We start from the raw sequence: 24,631 nt of genomic DNA on the forward strand, positions 1-24,631 counted from the left end.
CTATGTAGGTCTCACTTAGACCTACATTTCATTAATTTACATTCTAAAGCAAAAATCAACAGGAAGTTGTCAATTACCCCTTCAAAACAAAAGTTTTGTAAAAACCCGTCACCTTTTTTCAAACATTATTTCCTCTGAGCGCGTTTGTCGTGTCGGCTTCAAACTCGCACACGAGAGAGATTGAACCCTTCTGATTAAAAGTTATTTACAGAGTTTTAACAACTGCTCTGGTTTTTATTTTACGCGCCTTCAAAGAACCCCTGCGCAAATGTTCCTAAAAAATTTCATTTTTGCCTCTTTGAGCTGTAATTTGACCCCCTTAAAATGCTTCAAAACTCACCAAACTGGACACAAACATCAGGACTGGCGAAAATTGCGTTCTAATAAAAAAACCAAACCAAAAAACTCATAATTGCGCTCTAGCGCCCCCTAAGAATACAACACGGACAAATTGCTCGTAGGAAGCAAACACAGACAAAACTGCTTGTAACTTGCGGTAAGAATGTCAGAGAGACATGAAACTAAAACCTCTATGTAGGTCTCACTTACACCTACATTTTATTAACTGACATCCTTCAGCAAAAATCAACAGGAAGTTTGATATTCCCACTTCAATACAACAACTGCATTCCTTTCACAATGCATTTGTGTCTCAAAATGGTGGCACCAAGGCGTCCTTATAAAATGCCCAGGCCACTTTACAACTGTTATTACTATGAGACTGATGTATAACACATGTGTATACAACTTTTTCTCAGTGTAATAATCCATCCATTCATCTTCTACTGCTTATCCAGGCTTGGGTCGCGGGGGCAGCAGCCAAAGCGGTCACATCAATCCCTGCTTGCAGCTTTAATTACATCTGAAACACTCCCACTGCCGCCGCCTGGAGCGTCACCCTTTTTTTTTTTTTTTTTTAGTGCTTCACTCAAACTTTCCTCATCCACGAATCTTTCATCCTCGCTCAAATTAATGGGGGAATCGTCGCTTTCTCGGTCCAAATTGCTCTTACTGCTGGTGGCTCACATTATAAACAATGTTCAGATGTGAGGAGCTCCACAACCCGTGACGTCACGCGCACATCGTCTGCTACTTCCGGTACAGGCAAGGCTTTTTTATTAGCGACCAAAAGTTGCGAACTTTATCGTGGATGTTCTCTACTAAATCCTTTCAGCAAAAATATGGCAATATCGCGAAATGATCAAGTATGACACATAGAATGGACCTGCTATCCCCGTTTAAATAAGAACATCTCATTTCAGTGGGTCTTTAGACGACAAAGTGAGGTCCCGACGACGGCAGCCCACGGCCGCAAGTGTAAAAGGAAACAAAACGCGGGATTAGCGGCTTCCTGTGGCGGGAATAGTCTTTGTCTGCCAGGATGAATGGAGGCTTATGTAAGACCGATGTCAGGCTGCAGCGACACACTGACAATTATAACTTATTGTGCTTCTGGAGGACAGAAAGTACCGCAGTACTATCCATCCATCCATCCATCTTCGTCCGCTTATCCTAGCCCCTTCCTGCTCCGTCACGGATAAGAATATAATGGCATTTAAGTCCCAAATCTTAAAACTCATTTGTATAATCTAGCCTTTAAATAGACCCCCCTTTTTAGACCAGTTGATCTGCCGTTTCTTTCTTTTTCTCCTCTCCAGGTCCGGTGGCCATGGATGAAGTGCTGGCTGTCCAGAGTCGGGACCCGGGGGTGGACCACTCGCCTGTTCAACGGTTGGGGACATCTCTGCGCTGCTAACCCGTCCCCGCTCGGTATGGTCTCCTGCTGGCCCCACTATGGACTGGACTCTCACTATTATGTTAGATCCACTATGGACTGGACTCTCACTATTATGTTAGATCCACTATGGACTGGACTCTCACTATTATGTTGGATCCACTATGGACTGGACTCTCACTATTATGTTAGATCCACTATGGACTGGACTCTCACTATTATGTTAGATCCACTATGGACTGGACTCTCACTATTATGTTAGATCCACTATAGACTGGACTTTCACTATTATGTTAGATCCACTTTAGACTGGACTCTTACTTTCATTTTAGATCCAGTATGGACTGGACTCTCACTATTATTTTAGATCCACTATTGACTGGACTCTTACTATTATGTTATATCCACTATAGACTGGACTCTCACTATTATGTTGGATCCACTATGGACTGGACTTTCACTATTATGTTATATCCACTATAGACTGGACTCTCACTATTATGTTGGATCCACTATGGACTGGACTTTCACTATTATGTTATATCCACTATAGACTGGACTCTCACTATTATGTTGGATCCACTATGGACTGGACTCTCATTATTATGTTAGATCCACTATGGACTGGACTCTCACTATTATGTTATATACACTTTAGACTGGACTCTCACACTATTATGTTAGATCCACTATAGACTGGACTTTCACTATTATGTTATATACACTTTAGACTGGACTCTCACACTATTATGTTAGATCCACTTTAGACTGGACTCTTACTCTCATTTTAGATCCAGTATGGACTGGACTCTCACTATTATTTTAGATACACTATTGACTGGACTCTTACTATTATGTTAGATCCACTTTAGACTGGACTCTTACTCTCATTTTAGATCCAGTATGGACTGGACTCTCGCTATTATTTTAGATCCACTATAGACTGGACTCTCACTATTATGTTAAATCCACTATGGACTGGACTCTCACTATTATGCTAAATCCACTATGGACTGGACTCTCACTATTATGCTAAATCCACTATGGACTGGACTCTCACTATTATTTTAGATCCACAATGGACTGGACATTTACTATTATGTTAGATGCCCTATGGACTGGACTTTCACTATTATGTTTGATCCACTATGGACTGTACTCTCACTATTATGTTATATCCACTCTGGACTGGACTCTCACTATTATGTTAGATTCATTATGGACTGGACTCTCACTATTATGTTAGATCCACTATGGACTAGACTCTCGCTATTATGTTAGATCCACTATGGACTGGACTCTCACTATTATGTTGGATCCACTATAGACTGGACTTTCACTATTATGTTAGGTCTACTTTAGACTGGACTCTTACTATCATTTTAGATCCACTATGGACTGGACTCTCACTATTATTTTGGATCCACTATGGACTGGACTCTCACTATTATGTTAGATCCACTATGGACTGTACTCTCACTATTATGTTATATCCACTCTGGACTGGACTCTCACTATTATGTTAGATTCATTATGGACTGGACTCTCACTATTATGTTAGATTCATTATGGACTGGACTCTCACTATTATGTTAGATCCACTATGGACTGGACTCTTACTATCATTTTAGATCCACTATGGGCTGGACTCTCACTATTATGTTAGATCCACATTAGACTGGACTCTTACTATCATTTTAGATCCACTATTGACTGGACTCTTACTATTATGTTATATCCACTATAGACTGGACTCTTACTATTATGTTAGATCCACTATGGATTGGACTCTCACTATTATGTTAGATCCCCTATGGACTGGACTCTCACTATTATGTTAGATCCACTATGGACTGGACTCTCACTATTATGTTAGATCCCCTATGGACTGGACTCTCACTATTATGTTAGATCCACTATGGACTGGACTTTCACTATTATGTTATATCCACTTTACACTGGACTCTCACTATTATGTTAGATCCACTTTAGACTGGACTCTTACTATCATTTTAGATCCACTATTGACTGGACTCTTACTATTATGTTAGATCCACTATGGACTGGACTCTCACTATTATGTTAGATCCACTATGGACTGGACTCTCACTATTATGTTAGATCCACTATGGACTGAACTCTCACTATTATGTTAAATCCACTATGGACTGGACTCTCACTATTATGTTAGATCCACTATGGACTGGACTCTCACTATTATGTTAGATCCACTATGGACTGGACTCTCACTAATATGTTAGATCCAATATGGACTGGTCTCTCACTATTAGGTTAGATCCACGATGGACTGGACTCTCACTATTATGTTAGATCCACTATGGACTGGACTTTTGCAATATTATGTTAGATCCACTATGGACTGGACTCTCACTATTATGTTAGATCCACTATGGACTGGACTCTCACTATTATGTTAGATCCACTATGGACTGGACTTTTGCAATATTATGTTAGATCCACTATGGACTGGACTCTCACTATTATGTTAGATCCACTATGGACTGGACTCTCACTATTATGTTAGATCCACTATGGACTGGACTTTTGCAATATAATGTTAGACCCACTTTTTGTTTTTGTGCAATATTTCATACCTATTGATTGATTGATTGATACTTTTATTAGTAGATTGCACAGTACAGTACATATTCCCTACAATTGACCACTAAATGGTAACACCCCAATAAGTTTTTCAACTTGTTTAAGTCGGGGTCCGTGTCAATGAATTCATGGCAAACGTTTGTTTTTGCAGGTTACATGTTAAAAATGGGATGTTTTTGCAGGCCAAGCATGGATAAAATTGATTTGAGTTCAAGTGTAATTCAACTCGTAAGTTGAGTTACTACTAGGGGTGTAACGGTACGTGTATTTGTATTGAACCGTTTCCGTACGGGGGTGTACCAAAACAAGTTTCTAAACTTAAGTCCTAACAAGCGGCTTTGCTTCTTCTGCTTCTGTCTCAGCACCCAGCATTGTCCCACCCACACAACCATCCGATTGGTTACATATATAGCGGTAACAGCCAATCAGCAGTGCGCATTCAGAGCGCATATAGTAAATGCTTCAACGTCGAGCAGATAGGTGTTTAGCAGGTGAGCAAAAGGCAGCGTACTTTCCCCAAATAATAATAAACACCTCCCAGTCAACTACTACTAGAATAGAATATAATAAAGTTTTATTGTCATTATTGCAATGAACAGGTTCAAAGAACAACGAAATTGGAGCAGATCCTCCTAAGGTGCATATACAATATGGTAATATAAATAGTAAAAAAAAGATAGAGACAAATAAATAAATAAATGGGTTGTACTTGTATAGCGCTTTTCTACCTTCAAGGTACTCAAAGCGCTTTGACACTACTTCCACATTTACCCATTCACACTGATGGGGGGAGCTGCCATGCAAGGCGCCAACCAGCACCCATCAGGAGCAAAGGTGAAGTGTCTTGCTCAGGACACAACGGACGTGACGAGGTTGGTACTAGGTGGGAATTGAACCAAGGACCCTTGGGTTGCGCACGTCCACTCTCCCACTGCGCCACGCCGAGATGAGAGATGTATCTATTTATATGTATATATATCCACACAGATGTCACTATGACCCCGTTGACCTTCTAGAAACTTAAATTCGCTCGCAGTTCTGGCTTGAGGTGAAGGCTAATTAGCTTTTAGCGTAACGTTAGCTCATTTTGCGGTGTGTGGGCTTTACGGACAGAAAAGTTTTGAATAGCAGGGTCCCTGCTATCACATGTTGATAAAAATATAACATATACATAGTATCAATCAATCAATGTTTACTTATATAGCCCTAAATCACTAGTGTCTCAAAGGGCTGCACAAACCACTACGACATCCTCGGTAGGCCCACATAAGGGCAAGGAAAACTCACACCCAGTGGGACGTCGGTGACAATGATGACTATGAGAACCTTGGAGAGGAGGAAAGCAATGGATGTCGAGCGGGTCTAGCATGATACTGTGAAAGTTCAATCCACAATGGATCCAACACAGTCGCGAGAGTCCAGTCCAAAGCGGATCCAACACAGCAGCGAGAGTCCCGTTCACAGCGGAGCCAGCAGGAAACCATCCCAAGCGGAGGCGGATCAGCATCGCAGAGATGTCCCCAGCCGATACACAGGCAAGCAGTACATGGCCACCGGATCGGACCGGACCCCCTCCACAGGGGAGAGTGGGACATAGAAGAAAAAGAAAAGAAACGGCAGATCAACTGGTCTAAAAAGGGAGTCTATTTAAAGGCTAGAGTATACAAATGAGTTTTAAGGTGAGACTTAAATGCTTCTACTGAGGCTTCTTAAATGCTGTGATAAATTAAGCATGATGAGTTGACTTGAAACTGTTTAATGTTGTACTTTTTACATGTAGAAGAAAAGTTTTGTTATTTTATTTAATCCGAGCGCCAATTTGAGGCAGTTTAATGTGGATTAACGTTGGCAGAATTATTGTAGTGTTCCCAATGTTAAAATAATAAAGCCATTGGTAAATAAATAAGCAAAAAATTTTGTTGTTTTCTTACTGTACCGAAAATTAACCGAACCGTCACCTTTAAACCGAGGTACGTACCGAACCGAAATTTTTGTGTACCGTTACACCCCAAGTTACTACAGTAATCTGTTTAGGCACAAAACATGGATGAGATTATATTCACGTTTACGTCGAAACATATAAAAATTGTTTCCCATAAATAAACAAAAGTGTGGAAAAATGCCTCCAAGTAAGCGTGTGTTAAGTGTCCAGGCCTGCAGTGCACTTAGTGTGCTCTCAAGAGGAAACACATGTCATCTGTCAGCGCTCACACGCTGTAGAAAATGAAAGTGAAAGTAAGGACGTTGGTGATCTGCGGTGACAACCTCGTCATCATCGTCAGTACACGCACTACACTTTCCCCCAGTCTGACGTGGCCGCGCCACCATCGTTAGCGTCGATCAGTGACGTATACTGGTGACGGCGAGCAGGAAGAAAAAGAGGAGGAAGAAGAAGAAGAGGAGGAAGAAGAAGAAGGACCGACCTCCAAGCTCCTCTGTGGAGATGCTGGTGAGCTGGAAGGCTTCAGAACCTTCTGCCAGTGAGCTGCTCAAGAAGTTGTCTGGATACAGGAGACCTGCACGCACGTGATGGAAGGGCATCTTCCTCCTGCGACACACACACACACACACACACACACACACACACACACACACACACACACACACACACACACACACACACACACACTGATTATTATTTGGAATGGGGACCAAGTTTACACCCTTTCTCCCTCCTTTTCATCCCTTTCTTTACACCCTTTCTCCGGCTACTCCTCTCCTTTAAACCCTTTCTCCCTCCTTTTCACCCCCTTCTTTAGACCTTTTCTCCCTCCTTTTCATCCCCTTCTTTACGCCTTTCTCCTGCCATTCCTCTCCTTCTTTACACCCATTCTCCCTCCTTTTCATCCCCTTCTTTACACCTTTTCTCCTGCCATTCCTCTCCTTCTTTACACCCATTCTCCCTCCTTTTCATCCCCTTCTTTACACCTTTTCTCCTGCCACTCCTCTCTTTCTTTACACCCTTTCTCCTGCAATTTCTCTCCTTCTTTACACCCTTTCTCCTGCCACTCCTCTCCTTCTTTACATCCTTTCTCGCACCACTCCTCTCCTTCTTTGTACCCTTTCTCCCTCCTTTTCATCCTTTCTCCCTCCTTTTCATCCCCTTCCTTTACACCCTGTCTCCTACCACTCCTCTCCTTCTTTACATCCTTTCTCGCGCCACTCCTCTCCTTCTTTACATCCTTTCTGCCTCCTTTTCATCCCCTTCTTTACATCCTTTCTCCTGCCACTCCTCTCGTTCTTTAAACCTTCTTTCCCTCCTTTTCATCTCCTTCTTTACACCCTTTCTCCTGCCACTCCTCTCCTTCTTTACATCCTTTCTCCCTCCTTTTCATCCCCTTCTTTACAACCTTTCTCCTGCCACTCCTCTCATTCTTTAGACCCTTTTTCCCTCCTTTTCATCCCCTTCTTTACACCCTTTCTCCTGCCACTCCTCTCCTTCTTTACATTCTTTCTCACGCCATTCCTCTCCTTCTTTACACCCTTTCTCCCTCCTTTTCATCCCCTCCTTTACACCCTTTCTCCTGCCACTCCTCTCCTTCTTTACACCCTTTCTCCTGCCATTCCTCTCCTTCTTTACACCCTTTCTCCCTCCTTTTCATCCCTTTCTTTACGCCCTTTCTCCGGCTACTCCTCTCCTTTAAACCCTTTCTCCCTCCTTTTCACCCCCTTCTTTAGACCTTTTCTCCCTCCTTTTCATCCCCTTCTTTACACCTTTCTCCTGCCACTCCTTTCCTTCATTACACCATTTCTCCCTCCTTTTCATCCCCTTCTTTACACTCTTTCTCCTGCTATTCCTCTCCTTCTTTACACCCATTCTCCCTCCTTTTCATCCCCTTCTTTACACCTTTTCTCCTGCCACTCCTCTCTTTCTTTACACCCTTTCTCCCTCCTTTTCATCCCCTTCGTTACACCCTTTCTCCTGCAATTTCTCTCCTTCTTTACACCCTTTCTCCTGCCACTCCTCTCCTTCTTTACATCCTTTCTCGCACCACTCCTCTCCTTCTTTGCACCCTTTCCACCTTCCTTTTCATCCCCTCCTTTACACCCTTTCTCCTGCCAATCCTCTCCTTCTTTACACCCTTTCTCCCTCCTTTTCATCCCCTTCCTTTACACCCTGTCTCCTGCCACTCCTCTCCTTCTTTACATCCTTTCTCGCGCCATTCCTCTCCTTCTTTACATCCTTTCTGCCTCCTTTTCATCCCCTTCTTTACATCCTTTCTCCTGCCACTCCTCTCGTTCTTTAAAACTTTTTTCCCTCCTTTTCATCTCCTTCTTTACACCCTTTCTCCTGCCACTCCTCTCCTTCTTTACATCCTTTCTCCCTCCTTTTCATCCCCTTCTTTACAACCTTTCTCCTGCCACTCCTCTCATTCTTTAGACCCTTTTTCCCTCCTTTTCATCCCCTTCTTTACAACCTTTCTCCTGCCACTCCTCTCCTTCTTTACATTCTTTCTCGCGCCATTCCTCTCCTTCTTTACACCCTTTCTCCCTCCTTTTCATCCCCTCCTTTACACCCTTTCTCCTGCCACTCCTCTCCTTCTTTACACCCTTTCTCCTGCCATTCCTCTCCTTCTTTACACCCTTTCTCCTGCCATTCCTCTCCTTCTTTACACCCTTTCTCCCTCCTTTTCATCCCTTTCTTTACACCCTTTCTCCGGCTACTCCTCTCCTTTAAACCCTTTCTCCCTCCTTTTCACCCCCTTCTTTAGACCTTTTCTCCCTCCTTTTCATCCCCTTCTTTACACCTTTCTCCTGCCACTCCTTTCCTTCATTACACCATTTCTCCCTCCTTTTCATCCTCTTCTTTACACCCTTTCTCCTGCCATTCCTCTCCTTCTTTACACCCATTCTCCCTCCTTTTCATCCCCTTCTTTACACCTTTTCTCCTGCAACTCCTCTCTTTCTTTACACCCTTTCTCCCTCCTTTTCATCCCCTTCGTTACACCCTTTCTCCTGCAATTTCTCTCCTTCTTTACACCCTTTCTCCTGCCACTCCTCTCCTTCTTTACATCCTTTCTCGCACCACTCCTCTCCTTCTTTGCACCCTTTCTCCCTCCTTTTCATCCCCTCCTTTACACCCTTTCTCCCTCCTTTTCATCCCCTCCTTTACACCCTGTCTCCTGCCACTCCTCTCCTTCTTTACACCCTTTCTCCTGCCAATCCTCTCCTTTACACCCTTTCTCCTGCCAATCCTCTCCTTTACACCCTTTCTCCTGCCAATCCTCTCCTTTACACCCTTTCTCCCTCCTTTTCATCCCCTTCCTTTACACCCTGTCTCCTGCCACTCCTCTCCTTTTTTACATCCTTTCTCGCGCCACTCCTCTCCTTCTTTACATCCTTTCTGCCTCCTTTTCATCCCCTTCTTTACACCCTTTCTCCTGCCACTCCTCTCGTTCTTTAAACCTTTTTTCCCTCCTTTTCATCTCCTTCTTTACACCCTTTCTCCTGCCACTCCTCTCCTTCTTTACATCCTATCTCGCGCCACTCCTCTCCTTCTTTACACCCTTTCTCCCTCCTTTTCATCCCCTTCCATACACCCTTTCTCCTGCCATTCCTCTCCTTCCTTACACCCTTACTCCCTCTTTTTCATCCCCTCCTTTACACCCTTTCTCCTGCCACACCTGTCCTTCTTTACACCCTTTCTCCCTCCTTTTCATCCCCTCCTTTACACCCTTTCTCCTGCCACTCCTCTACTTCTTTACACCCTTTCTCCCTCCTTTTCATCCCCTTAATTACACTCTTTCTGCACAGGCTTGTGTCCTTCCTCCCCTCCCTGTGTCATCAAGTTGGACACAGATCCAGAGGAGGAATGCTGGACTCCACACAAAGAGGAGCAGAGACAAAAGCGTCACAAAGGTCGAGGGTCCAGGGGATTGTTGCTGTGAACAAAACTGTCTGGCACATGTGCAAGACTAGATTGTTGTGTGTGTGTGTGTGTGTGTGTGTGTGTGTATATATATATATATAAATATACTCTTTGGTCCATCTGTTTCTGGTCGGGCTGCGATCACCCCACCTGCAAACTAAAGGCTCCCGTGCAGGTCACCATGGCAACACGAGTCCCCGCTGAGATGCGGACTCTTTCATATGTTTTTGCTCGCCTTTTTTGACCCCGCCCCCGCCTTCCCAGCACTCCTCATCTATCGACGTGTCCTTCAAAAGCGGTATTTTTTTAAATTTTGGATCCATTTAACCGACCAAGCGTCCAGGGAAGGTCTGCCATGAAGGACTCGGAGTAGACCGCCTCATGTAAACACACACGTGAATTCAACACATCTTGCTGACACAGCACTAAAGTCACTCACATCGGAGCTGCTGCAGAGTGTGTTTTCTGACATTTAAGGCGTGTGTGTGTGCGTGTGTGTGTGTGTGTGTGTGTGGGTGTGTGTGTGGGATGAAAGGTGCAGATGAGAGGGACGGAGAGGTCAGTGTAAGGTTTGAGGTGTTTGTGATGAAGCGAAGCTTGAAAAGGGGAAGCATGCAGGAGATGGAAGGTGGGGGCGTTCAAGAGAAGCACAGATTGATCCCAAAGTGGAAAATGTTGTTTCCTCCTGACTTGCTTGAACTTGCCGTGGGGAGAAAAACCTGCTGCGGGGCGACTACAGCAACACACACACTCACACACACACACACACACACACACACACACACACACACACACACACACACACACACACACTTGTACTTCTGACCTTCTTGAGACCTCTGAAAAATGCCTACCACTTTAAGACCGCCCTTTCTAAATATATAAAGATTTGTATTTACAATATTAATAATATTTACATGCTAGGCAAATTTTAAAAAGCTTGTTGTGAAAAATGACTTGAAATTTCCCCAAAAAATGTCACAATTTCACAAGAAAAACTTAAAATTTGGCAGTATTATGATAAAAGACGTAATTTTACTCAACGCAAGTGAACATTTTACAAGAAAAACTGAACATTTGTGCAAGATTTGGATAAAAGTTGGAATATTACTCAAAAAACAGTCGCAATTTTACAAGAAAAAGCTTAAAATATTGGCAATTTTATAAAAAGAGTCGTGATTACACTCGCTAAAAGTCACAGTTTTATAAGAAAACCTTAAAAATGTATGCAATATTATAATAATCAAAATTTTACTCTGCAAAATTATGACAAAATTTACAATTGTACTCAAAAAATCTCACTATTACACAACAACAAAATTGGCAATATTGTGCTGACAGTCAGAATTTTATGACAAATGTCACCATTTTGCATTTAAAAACATTTTTTTTATGAGAAAATATTGCAATATTACAGAAAAAGAAAGAACATGAGAAATTGTTCCAATTTTATAAGAAAAAAGTCGACACATTGTAAGAAAAAGACTGCTTTTAGTTCCTTTTTAAAATTTACTTCCAGTTATTACAGTATGTCTCTATAAATATTTTTATTTTATTTTTTCATTAATTTTGCCCAAAGGGGGCGCATTTAAATTTCTTACACACACTTGTTATTTCATATGTTGACCAGAGGGGGAGCACTTTAAAACCGACACACATACAATTTGAAAAACCCTTCCTTTTTGGGACCACCCTTATTTTGATAGATTTCACCACCAGGGGTGCAAATGACACATTCTCTATTAAATGCAATCGTTTTCCGTATTGGGATCATGAGTTATGTCCTAACTTGTTCACATCTCCTCATATGGAAGCTACTTTTCCTTGTTGATGTCTCAAGAAGGGTAGAAATACAAGAACAAACATACATTCTTGTATTTCTGACCTTCTTGAGACCTCTGAAAAATGCCTACCCCTTTAAGACTGCCCTTTCGAGATATATAAAGATTTGTATTTACAATATTAATAATATATACATTACTAGGCAATTTTTAAAAAGCTTGTTGTGAAAAATGACTTGGAATTTCACAAGAAAAATGTCACAATTTCACAAGAAAAACTTAAAATTTGTCAATATCATGATAAAAGACGTAATTTTACTCAACGCAAGTGAAAATTTTACAAGAAAAACTGAACATTTGTGCAAAATTTGGATAAAAGTTGGAATATTACTCAAAAAACAGTCGCAATTTTACAAGAAAAAGCTTAAAATATTGGCAACTTTATAAAAAAGAGTCGTGATTACACTCCCTAAAAGTCACAGTTTTATAAGAAAACCTTAAAAATGTATGCAATATTATAATAATCAAAATTTTACTTTGCAAAATTATGACAAAATTTACAATTTTACTTAAAAAATCTCACTATTACACAACAACAAAAAAATTGGCAATATTGTGATAAAAGTCAGAATTTTATATGACAAATGTTACCGTTTTGCATTTAAAACCTTTTTTTTACGAGAAAATATTGCAATATTACAGAAAAAGAAAGAACATGAGAAATTGTTCCCAAATTTATAAGAAAAAAGTCGACACATTGTAAGAAAAGACTGCTTTTAGTTCCTTTTTAAAATTTACCTCCAGTTATTACAGTATGTCTCTATAAACATATTTATTTTATTTTTTCATTAATTTTGCCCAAATGGGGCGCATTTAAATTTCTTACACACACTTGTTATTTCATATGTTGACCAGAGGGGGAGCACTTTTAAAACAGACACACATACAATTTGAAAAATCCCTCCTTTTTGGGACCACCCTTATTTTGATAGATTTCACCACCAGGGGTGCAAATGACACATTCTCTATTAGATGCGATGGTTTTCCGTATTGGGATCATGAGTTATGTCCTAACTTGTTCACATCTCCTCATATGGAAGCTACTTTTCCTTGTTGATGTCTCAAGAAGGGTAAAAATACAAGAACAAACATACATTCTTGTATTTCTGACCTTCTTGAGACCTGGGAAAAATTCCTACCTCTTTAGGACCAGCCGTTCTAGATATATAAAGATTTGTATTTACATTAATAATATATACATACTAGGCAAATATAAAAAAGTTTGTTGTGAATAATGACTTGGAAATTTCACAAAATGTCACAATTTCACAAGAAAAACTTAAAATTTGGCAGTATTATGATAAAAGTCGCAATTTTACTCAACGCAAGTCAAAATTTTACAAGAAAAACTAAACGTCTGTGCAATATTTGGATCAAAGTTGGAATTTTACTAAATAACAGTCACAATTTGACAAGAAAAAGCTTAAATATTGGCAAATTTATGAAGAGTCGTAATTTTACCCGACAACAGTCACAGTTTTATAAGAAAACTTTAAAAATGTTGGCAATATTATAATAATAATTAGAATTTTACTTGGCAAAATTACAACAAAAGTCATAATTTTACTCAAAAAATCTTACTATTTTACGAGAACAACAAAATAATGGCAATATTGTGATAAAAGTCCGAATTTTATATGACAAATGTTACTATTATGCATTAAAGAGTAGTTATTTTGCATTGAAAAATAATAAATTAACGACAAAATATTGCAATTTTACAGAAAAAGAAAGAATGTGAGAAATTGTTCCCAATTTTATAAGAACAGATTGTAATAAAAAAAGACTGATTTTAGTTAATCAATTAATTTTTCGGAATTTTTTGTTTTCCTAATTTACTTCAAGTTAATACAGTATGTCTCTATTAACATATTTATTTGATTTTTTAAAATACATTTTTGGTCAAATTTTGGCAAATTTCACAAGAAAAACTTAGAATTTTGGCAGTATTATAATAAAAGTCGTAATTTTATATAACGCAAGTCAAAATTTTACAAGAAAAACTGAAAATTTGCACAATAATATGATAAAAGTTGGAATTTTACTTAACAGTCGCAATTTTACAAAAAAACTTAACATTTGGCAATTTTATGAGAAGAGTCGTAATTTTACTCGACAAAAGTCACAATTGTATAAGAAATAAATAAAATGTGTCCAATATTGTAATAATAACAGAATTTTACTCTGAAAAATTATGACAGAAGTCATAATTTTACTCAAAAAAAGTCCCTATTTTACAAGAACACAAAAAAAATTGGCAATATTGTGATAAAAGTCGGCATTTTATATGACAAATGTCATCATTTTGCATTAAAAAGTAATCAATCTGCATAAAAATTATTTTAAGAGAAAATATTGCAATTTTACAGAAGTGAAGTGAATTATATTTATATAGCGCTTTTCTCTAGTGACTCAAAGCACTTTACATAGTGAAACCCAATATCTAAGTTACATTTAAAGCAGTGTGGGTGGCACTGGGAGCAGGTGGGTAAAGTGTCTTGCCCAAGGACACAACGGCAGTGACTAGGATGGCGGAGGCGGGAATCGAACCTGCAACCCTTAAGTTGCTGGCACGGCCGCTCTACCAACCGAGCTATAAGACAGAATATGAGAAATTGTTCCCAATTTTAAAAGCCGACACAGTTAGTTAATTTATTAATTTTATTTTTATTTTTTGTTTTCTTAATTCACTTAAAGTTATTACAGTATGTCTCTATAAAAATATTTTTAAATTTATTTATTTATAAATGCGCCCAAAAGGGGCGCATTTCAATTTCTTACACACACTTGTTATTTCATATGTTGACCAGAGGGGGAGCACTTTTAAAACCGACACACATGAATGTTGTCTGTCTATCTGTGTTGGCCCCTGCGATGAGGTGGCGACTTGTCCAGGGTGTACAGCGCCTTCTGCCCGATTGTAGCTGAGATAGGAACCCCAAAGGGAATAAGCGGTAGAAAATGGATGGATGGACACATACAATTTGAAACATCCCTCCTTTGTGGGTTAACCTTCATTTTGATAGATTTCACCACCAGAGGTGCAAATGAGACATTCTCCATAGCTACTTTTCCTTGTTGATGTCTCAAGAAGGGTAGAAAATACACACACACACACACACACACACACACACACACACACACACACATTTAGGACGAGACAGCATCAGAGACGGTCCGAGATCAACATGAGCGACATCTTTAGTCCTCCATCAGTCTGATGATCTGATGCAGCAAAGACTTTTTATTGCATTTTTGAGTAAACCGATTACAAAAATCATCCAATTACTCTTCACTCTGGGGTCGCGGTTTGATTCCTACTCAGGTGTCACCTTGGACCACCGCTTCATCCCACTGTCAACTCTGTCCGAACAACAAACTAGGGGTGTCAAAAATATTTTTTTATTTTTTAATAAATCGCAATTCTTATTTGAAACAATTTTAATCGATTTAAAACATTTAAAAAAATATATATATTTTTTTATAAATATATTTTTTTAAATCTGTCCTGTCTCGCCACTCATGCAAATCATATTGTTGATGTAGATGATAGGTGTCAAAATCGCTTTTTAACAGTAAATACTATTATTACACAAGTTTTTAATGCATTTTATTAGTAGATTTCTTTTCAAACTAAAATGTAAACTAAATATATACGGTAAGTTGCAATAATTTCACCTCAAAATGTAGTGTATATTACTGTAAATGCAAAAACAGTACTGCTGTTTTTATGGTTAAAAAAGGCAGCTCAGTTGCCAGAATTTTACTGTAAAATGTACATTTGTTTTTTTTTTTACTATAAATAAAACCCCCCTGCAATTTTACAGAAAATTTTACAGCCAGTTTTTTTGTTGTTTTTTTTAAAGCAAATTAACAACTGTAGCTTTTTCAGTGTATTATTGTAAATGCCAAAACGGCACAAAAGTTTATTACAGTAAAAAAAAAGGAGTAAAGTTTTTTTTTCGTTTAGAGAAAAATACTGTAAAAACTACAATAAATTTTTACAAATTTACCATGAAATCTATGGCTACTTTAACTTTGCACAATTTAATGGATAACTTGCTTTGAAATCATTATCATTAGTATTTATATCTATGTTTCAATGTTTGGTAATATATTTTTGCATATTTAGACAATATTTCAGTTAACATTTCAAAAGAACATCTGCACCGTAACACAACAGAACAAATACCAGAACCCCTTGCAGCACTATCTTTTCTGGGACGCGACAATATACCAACCCTGCCCATCTCAACCTCCTCATGCTTTCTCAGGGAGAGCATGTCCCAAATTCAGAGCTCCTGTTTTGAGGCATGTTAAAAAAATAAAATAATGCACTTTGTGACTTCAATAATAAATATGGCAGTGCCATATCTGTACACCCTGGACAAGTCGCCACCTCATCGCAGGGGCCAACACAGATAGACAGACAACATTCATGTGCGTCGGTTTTAAAAGTGCTCCCCCTCTGGTCAACATATGAAATAACAAGTGTGTGTAAGAAATTGAAATACGCCCCTTTTGGGCAAAATTTATAAATAAATAAAACAATATTTTTATGGAGACATACTGTAATAACTTTAAGTGAATTAACAAAACAAAAAAATTAATAAATTAACTAACTGCCATATTTGGCCTTTCTTTTTCCACTCCTTGAGTTGATTTATTTTGGAAAACCTCGTCACATTGTTTACTGCACCCAGCGGGGCATAACAACAAAATTACGCATAAAAATGTGTTAATTTCACGACTATATATATCGCTATCGGTTGATTTCAGAATCGGTAATTAAGAGTTGGACAATATCGGCAAAAAAGCCATTATCGGACAACTCTAGTTACAGTGCATCATGTTGGAGGTGTTACGGCTTTGCTTACGGTTTAATTTGTGCTAATAAAGATGCTAATTAAAATGCATTTATTTCCACAAATTACAGATAAGAGTACTCGTAAATACTGATTGATATACCAATAAAATCTCAACAATATACATTCCTACCCATGACTGCTAATGGCCCGGAGGACATTTGCTGAACGCACCCGTTTTTTTTTTGGCACGTCAGAGGAATAAAATAAAAAAGATTTAAAATAGCGCAAAAAGACATAACAAAATGAGAATAGGCTGAAATCCTCATACAAATACAGAATACATGTTTATGTAAATATATGTTTTAGCCTTTTTTATAAGCCTATTTCATTACAACTGACATGTGTCCACCATATTGAAAGAATATTAATAACAATATTTTTTCATGTACTTAAAGCCTCCACGCCACTGCTGTTCTTTTTTTATTGTTATTTATGTTCCTATGTTGCTTTTTTGTATGTACATATGAGTTGGGAAATTGTGTAAATATAAACGGAATACAATGATTTGCAAATCCTTTTCGACCCATATTCAGTTGAATTTACTACAAAGATAAGATATTTGATGTTCAAACTTAAAAACTTTATTTTCTTTTTTGCAAATAATAACTAACTTGGAATTTCATGGCTGCAACACATGCCAAAGTAGTTGGGAAAGGGCATGTTCACCACTGTGTTACATCACTTTTTCCTTTAACAACACTCAATAAATGTTTGGGAACTGAAGAAACTAATCAATGAAGCTTTGAAAGTGGAATTATGTAAGAAATGCTGATTTATTTAAACATAAAACAGACTAAGAAACAGAAAACTTGCACTAGGGCACAAAAGGCGAAACAGACAGAACTAGCATGAGAGCTAGAAAGAACCAAAAGCGTAGCGCGGAAGCTAGCGAGTACAAAACTGGTTTACCAGAATAGGGAATGGAATGAGAGTCGTCACTTGTTACGTGTACCACGGACTACGAAGCGAGAACGACAGAACAAAGGAGGCAGGCTTAAATCAGGATGATAATCAACAGGTGTGCGACAGATGAAAACAATACGTCATTGCAATTAATAAAGTCATAATTCTACAAGATTAAAGTCGCAATTTTACAACAGAAAAAGTAGCTCTTTGGCTAGAAGAAATATGAATTTCTTGGTAAAAATGCTGACATTTTTGGAAAAATTTATTGCAATTATAAAAGATGAAAGTTTGAATATTATGTGAACAAAGTTTAAAAGATGAAAATTGTACAACACAAATGTTTTGTTTTTTTTTAGAAAATGCTGCAAGTTATTTATCCATCCATCCATCCATTTTTGTACCGCTTGTCCCTTTTTGGGTTGTGGGGGGCGCTGGTGCCTATCTCAACTGCAATCGGGCGGAAGGTGGTGTACACCCTGGACAAGTCGCCACCTCATCACAGTTATTTAAAAAATTAAAAAAAATTTAATAGTCACATAAGTTGTGGGCGTCAGTTAATTAAGGACTTGATTCACTTCATAGCGATTATTATGTGAATAAAGTTATAGTTTACAAGATGAACATTTTACATCAAAAAGTTGAAAAAGAAGAATTTTGACAAAAAAAACGCATTTTTGGAGAATGTGAATTTTACAAGAATTATTGCAATTATGAAAGATGAAAGTTGGATGACATGAATAAAACCATAATTCTTCATTAAGAAGAAGTTTACATTCTTTTGAGAAAATCTTACAATTTTAAGGAATACATTTTAAAAGAAGTTATTGCAACTATGAAAGTTGGATTGTGAGAATAAAATCGTAATTCTACAAGATTAAAGTTGCAATTTTACAACAGAAAAAGTAGCTCTTCGACGAGAAGAAATATGAATTTCTTGGTAAAAAATTGTTTTTATTTAACTGACGTTATTGCAATTATAAAAGATGAAATATGTGAACAAAGCTTAAAAGATGAAAATTGTACAACACAAATGTTTTTTGTTTTTTTTAGAAAATGCTGCATGTTATTTATCCATCCATCCATTTTTCTACCGCTTGTCCCCTTTGGGAAGGCGGTGTACACCCTGGACAAGTCGCCACCTCATCACAGTTGTTGAAAAATAAATAAAAAAATAAATAAAAAAAATTAAGTGAGTTTTTTTATTATATTTTTATTTATTTTTCAACAACTGTGATGAAGGTGGCGACTTGTCCCGGGTGTACCACCGCCTTCCAAACTGGGACAAGCGTAGAAAAATGGATGGATGGATGGATGGATGGATAAAGCCGCAATTTTACAACAGAAAAAGTAGCTCTTTGACGAGAAGAAATATGAATTTCTTGGTAAAAATGCTGACATTTTGTGAAGATTTTTTTTTAATTCAACAGACTTTATTGCAATTATAAAAGATGAAAGTTGAATATTATGTAAACAAAGTTTAAAAGATGAAATTTGTAAAACACAAATATATATATGTATATATTTTTTTTTTTAGAAAATGCTGCATTTTATTTATCCATCCATCCATTTTTCTACCGCTTGTCCCCTTTGGGAAGGCGGTGTACACCCTGGACAAGTCGCCACCTTATCACAGTTATTTGAAAAATATTTAAAAATAAATTTAAAAAAGTGAGATAAGTTGTGGGCGTCCGTTAATCAAAGACTTGATTCACTTCATAGCAAGAAATATGAATTTCTTGTAAAAATGCTGACATTTTGTGAACATTTTTTTTTAATTCAACAGACTTTATTGCAATTATAAAAGATGAAAGTTTGAATATTATGTAAACAAAGTTTAGAAGATGAAAATTGTAAAACACAAATGTTGATTTTTTTAAGAAAATGCTGCATTTTATTTATCCATCCATCCATTTTTATACCGCTTGTCCCCTTTGGGAAGGCGGTGTACACCCTGACAAGTCGCCACCTTCATCACAGTTATTAAAAAAAAAAAAAAAATCTATTAAAATTTTTTTTTTTAAAGTGAGTTAAGTAGTGGGCGATTCACTTCATAGCGTTCTTAAACCAATCCAGTTTGACCCTGGAACTGACTAAAAGGGTAGAGAATGGATGGATGGATGGATAAAGTCGCAATTTTACAACAGAAAAGTAGCTCTTTGACGTGAAGAAATATGAATTTCTTGGTAAAAATGCTGACATTTTGTGAACATTTTTTTTTAATTCAACAGACTTTATTGCAATTATAAAAGATGAAAGTTTGAATATTATGTAAACAAAGTTTAAAATATGAAAATTGTAAAACACAAATATATATATTTTTTTAGAAAACACCGCATGTTATTTATCCATCCATCCATTTTCCTACCGCTTGTCCCCTTTGGAAAGGCGGCGTACAGCCTGGACAAGTCGTCACCTTATCACAGTTATTTAAAAAATATAAAAAAAATTTATAAAAAAATAAAATTGTGATATAAGTTGTAGCCCCCGATTGTAGCTGAGATAGGCACCAGCGGCCCCCGCGACCCCAAAGGGAATAAAAGGGTAGAAATGGATGGATGGATGGATGGATAAAATCGCAATTTTACAACAGAAAAAGTAGCTCTTTGACGAGAAGAAATATGAATTTCTTGGTAAAATGCTGACATTTTGTGAACATTTTTTTTAATTCAACAGACTTTATTGCAATTATAAAAGATGAAAGTTTGAATATTATGTAAACAAAGTTTAAAAGATGAAAATTGTAAAACACAAATATATATATATTTTTTTAGAAAATACCGCATGTTATTTATCCATCCATCCAGTTTCCTACCGCTTGTCCCCTTTGGGAAGGCGGCGTACACCCTGGACAAGTCGCCACCTCATCACAGTTATTTAAAAAAAAAAAAAAATCTATTAAATTTTTTTTTAAAAGTGAGTTGAGTAGTGGGCGATTCACTTCATAGCGTTCTTAAACCAATCCAGTTTGACCCTGGAACTGACTAAAAGGGTAGAAAATGGATGGATGGATGGATGGATAAAGTCGCAATTTTACAACAGAAAAAGTAGCTCTTTGACGAGAAGAAATATGAATTTCTTGGTAAAAATGCTGACATTTTGTGAACATTTTTTTTTAATTCAAGAGGACTTTATTGCAATTATAAAAGATGAAAGTTTGAATATTATGTAAACAAAGTTTAAAAGATGAAAATTGTAAAACACATATATATATATATTTTTTTAGAAAATACCGCATGTTATTTATCCATCCATCCATCCATTTTTCTACCGCTTATCCTCTTTGGGAAGGCGGTGTACACCCTGGACAAGTCGCCACCTTATCACAGTTATTTGAAAAATATTTAAAAACAAAAAAATTTAAATAAAAAAAGTTGAGTCAGTCAGTCAGTCAGTTAATAAAAGACTTGATTCACTTCACAGCGTCCTTAAACCAATCCAGTTTGACCCTGGAACTGACTAAAAGGGTAGAGAATGGATGGATGGATGGATAAAGTCGCAATTTTACAACAGAAAAAGTAGCTCTTTGACGAGAAGAAATATGAATTTCTTGGTAAAAATGCTGACATTTTGTGAACATTTTTTTAATTCAACAGACTTTATTGCAATTATTAAAGATGAAAGTTTGAATATTATGTAAACAAAGTTTAAAAGATGAAATTGTAAAACACAAATATATTTTTTTTTTAGAAAATACCGCATGTTATTTATCCATCCATCCATTTTCCTACTGCTTGTCCCCTTTGGGAAGGCGGCGTACACCCTGGACAAGTCGTCACCTTATCACAGTTATTTGAAAACATTTTTTTTTTTAAATTAAAAATAATAAAAAAGTGAGATAAGTTGAGGGCATCAGTTAATTAAAGACTTGATTCACTTCATAGCGTCCTTAAACCAATCCAGTTTGACCCTGGAACTGACTAAAACGGGTAGAAAATGGATGGATGGATGGATAAAGTCGCAATTTTACAACAGAAAAAGTAGCTCTTTGACGAGAAGAAATATGAATTTCTTGGTAAAAATGCTGACATTTTGTGAACATTTTTTTTTAATTCAACAGACTTTATTGCAATTATAAAAGATGAAAGTTTGAATATTATGTAAACAAAGTTTAAAAGATGAAAATTGTAAAACACAAATATGTATTTTTTTTAGAAAATACCGCATGTTATTTATCCATCCATCCATTTTCCTAATGCTTGTCCCCTTTGGGAATGCGGCGTACAGCCTGGACAAGTCGCCACCTCATCACAGTTATTTAAAAAAATATAAAAAGATTAATTAAAAAAATAAAATTGTGATATAAGTTGTAACCCCCGATTGTAGCTGAGATAGGCACCAGCGGCCCCCGCGACCCAAAGGGAATAAAAGGGTAGAAAATGGATGGATGGATCGGATAAAGCCGCAATTTTACAACAGAAAAAGTAACTTTTTGACGAGAAGAAATAAGAATTTCTTGGTAAAATGCTGACATTTTGTGAACATTTTTTTTTTAATTCAACAGACTTTATTGCAATTATAAAAGATGAACGTTTGAATATTATGTAAACAAAGTTTAAAAGATGAAAATTGTAAAACACAAATATATATATATATATATTTTTTTTTTAGAAAATGCTGCATTTTATTTATCCATCCATCCATTTTCCTACCGCTTGTCCCCTTTGGGAAGGCGGCGTACACCCTGGACAAGTCGCCACCTTATCACAGTTATTTGAAAAATATTTAAAAATAAATTAAAAAAGTGAGAAAAGGTTTTGGGCGTCAGTTAATCAAAGACTTGATTCACTTCATAGCAAGAAATATGAATTTCTTGGTAAAAATGCTGACATTTTGTGAACATTTTTTTTTAATTCAACAGACTTTATTGCAATTATAAAAGATGAAAGTTTGAATATTATGTGAACAAAGTTTAAAAGATGAAAATTGTAAAACACAAATATATATATTTTTTTAGAAAATGCTGCATTTTATTTATCCATCCATCCATTTTCCTACCGCTTGTCCCCTTTGGGAAGGCGGCGTACAGCCTGGACAAGTCGCCACCTCATCACAGTTATTTAAAAAAATATAAAAAGATTAATTAAAAAAATAAAATTGTGATATAAGTTGTAACCCCCGATTGTAGCTGAGATAGGCACCAGCGGCCCCCGTGACCCCAAAGGGAATAAAAGGGTAGAAAATGGATGGATAGATGGATAAAGCCGCAATTTTACAACAGAAAAAGTAACTTTTTGACGAGAAGAAATATGAATTTCTTGGTAAAAATGCTGACATTTTGTGAACATTTTTTTTTTAATTCAACAGACTTTATTGCAATTATAAAAGATGAACGTTTGAATATTATGTAAACAAAGTTTAAAAGATGAAAATTGTAAAACACAAATATATATATATATATATATATATATATTTTTAGAAAATGCTGCATTTTATTTATTTATCCATCCATTTTCTACCGCTTGTCCCCTTTGGAAAGGCGGTGTACACCCTGGACAAGTCGCCACCTTATCACAGTTATTTGAAAAATATTTAAAAATAAATTTAAAAAAGTGAGATAAGTAGTGGGCGTCAGTTAATCAAAGACTTGATTCACTTCATAGCAAGAAATATTAATTTCTTGGTAAAAATGCTGACATTTTGTGAAAATATTTTTTTAATTCAACAGACATTATTGCAATTATTAAAGATGAAAGTTTGAATATTATGTGAACAAAGTTTAAAAGATGAAAATTGTAAAACACAAATATATATTTTTTTAGAAAATACCGCATGTTATTTATCCATCCATCCATTTTTCTACCGCTTGTCCTCTTTGGGAAGGCGGTGTACACCCTGGACAAGTCGCCATCTTATCACAGTTATTTGAAAAATATTTTTTAAAAAAATAATAATAATAAAAAAAAGTGAGATAAGTTGTGGGCGTCAGTTAATTAAAGACTTGATTCACTTCATAGCGTCCTTAAACCAATCCAGTTTGACCCTGGAACTAAAAGGGTAGAAAAATGGATGGATGGATGGATAAAGTCGCAATTTTACAACAGAAAAAGTAGCTCTTTGATGAGAAGAAATATGAATTTCTTGGTAAAAATGCTGACATTTTGTGAACATTCAACAGACTTTATTGCAATTATAAAAGATGAAAGTTTGAATATTATGTGAACAAAGTTTAAAAGATGAAAATTGTAAAACACAAATATATATATATTTTTAGAAAATGCTGCATTTTATTTATCCATCCATCCATTTTCCTACCGCTTGTCCCCTTTGGGAAGGCGGTGTACAGCCTGGACAAGTCGCCACCTCATCACAGTTATTTAAAAAAAAAAAAAAATCTATTAAATTTTTTTTTTTTTTTAAGTGAGTTAAGTAGTGGGCGATTCACTTCATAGCGTTCTTAAACCAATCCAGTTTGACCCTGGAACTGACTAAAAGGGTAGAAAATGGATGGATGGATGGATAAAGTCGCAATTTTACAACAGAAAAAGTAGCTCTTTGATGAGAAGAAATATGAATTTCTTGGTAAAAATGCTGACATTTTGTGAACATTTTTTTTTTTATTCAACAGACTTTATTGCAATTATAAAAGATGAATGTTTGAATATTATGTAAACAAAGTTTAAAAGATGAAAATTGTAAAACACAAATATATATATATATTTTTTTAGAAAATACCGCATGTTATTTATCCATCCATTCATTTTCTACCGCTTGTCCCCTTTGGGAAGGCGGCGTACACCCAGGACACGTCGCCACCTTATCACAGTTATTTGAAAAATATTTTAAAAAAAAT

At 36.8% G+C, this 24,631-nt stretch overlaps 1 protein-coding gene across 2 annotated transcripts in view; it reads right to left on the minus strand.

Annotated features, from left to right (window-relative positions):
• The window catches only part of LOC133551966 (calcium-binding protein 8-like), an 89,294-nt gene that overhangs the window by 61,503 nt on the left and 3,160 nt on the right, over positions 1–24,631 (minus strand). For both annotated transcript variants that reach the window (XM_061899173.1, XM_061899174.1), the window contains exon 2: positions 6,781–6,905. In XM_061899173.1, the coding sequence (XP_061755157.1) occupies positions 6,781–6,898 (118 nt within the window). In that variant the 5' untranslated portion in view covers positions 6,899–6,905. The remainder of the gene's footprint in view (positions 1–6,780; positions 6,906–24,631) is intronic.

This window comes from Nerophis ophidion, linkage group LG04, assembly GCF_033978795.1.
Source record: "Nerophis ophidion isolate RoL-2023_Sa linkage group LG04, RoL_Noph_v1.0, whole genome shotgun sequence".
Classification (NCBI taxonomy): Eukaryota; Metazoa; Chordata; class Actinopteri; order Syngnathiformes; family Syngnathidae; genus Nerophis; species Nerophis ophidion.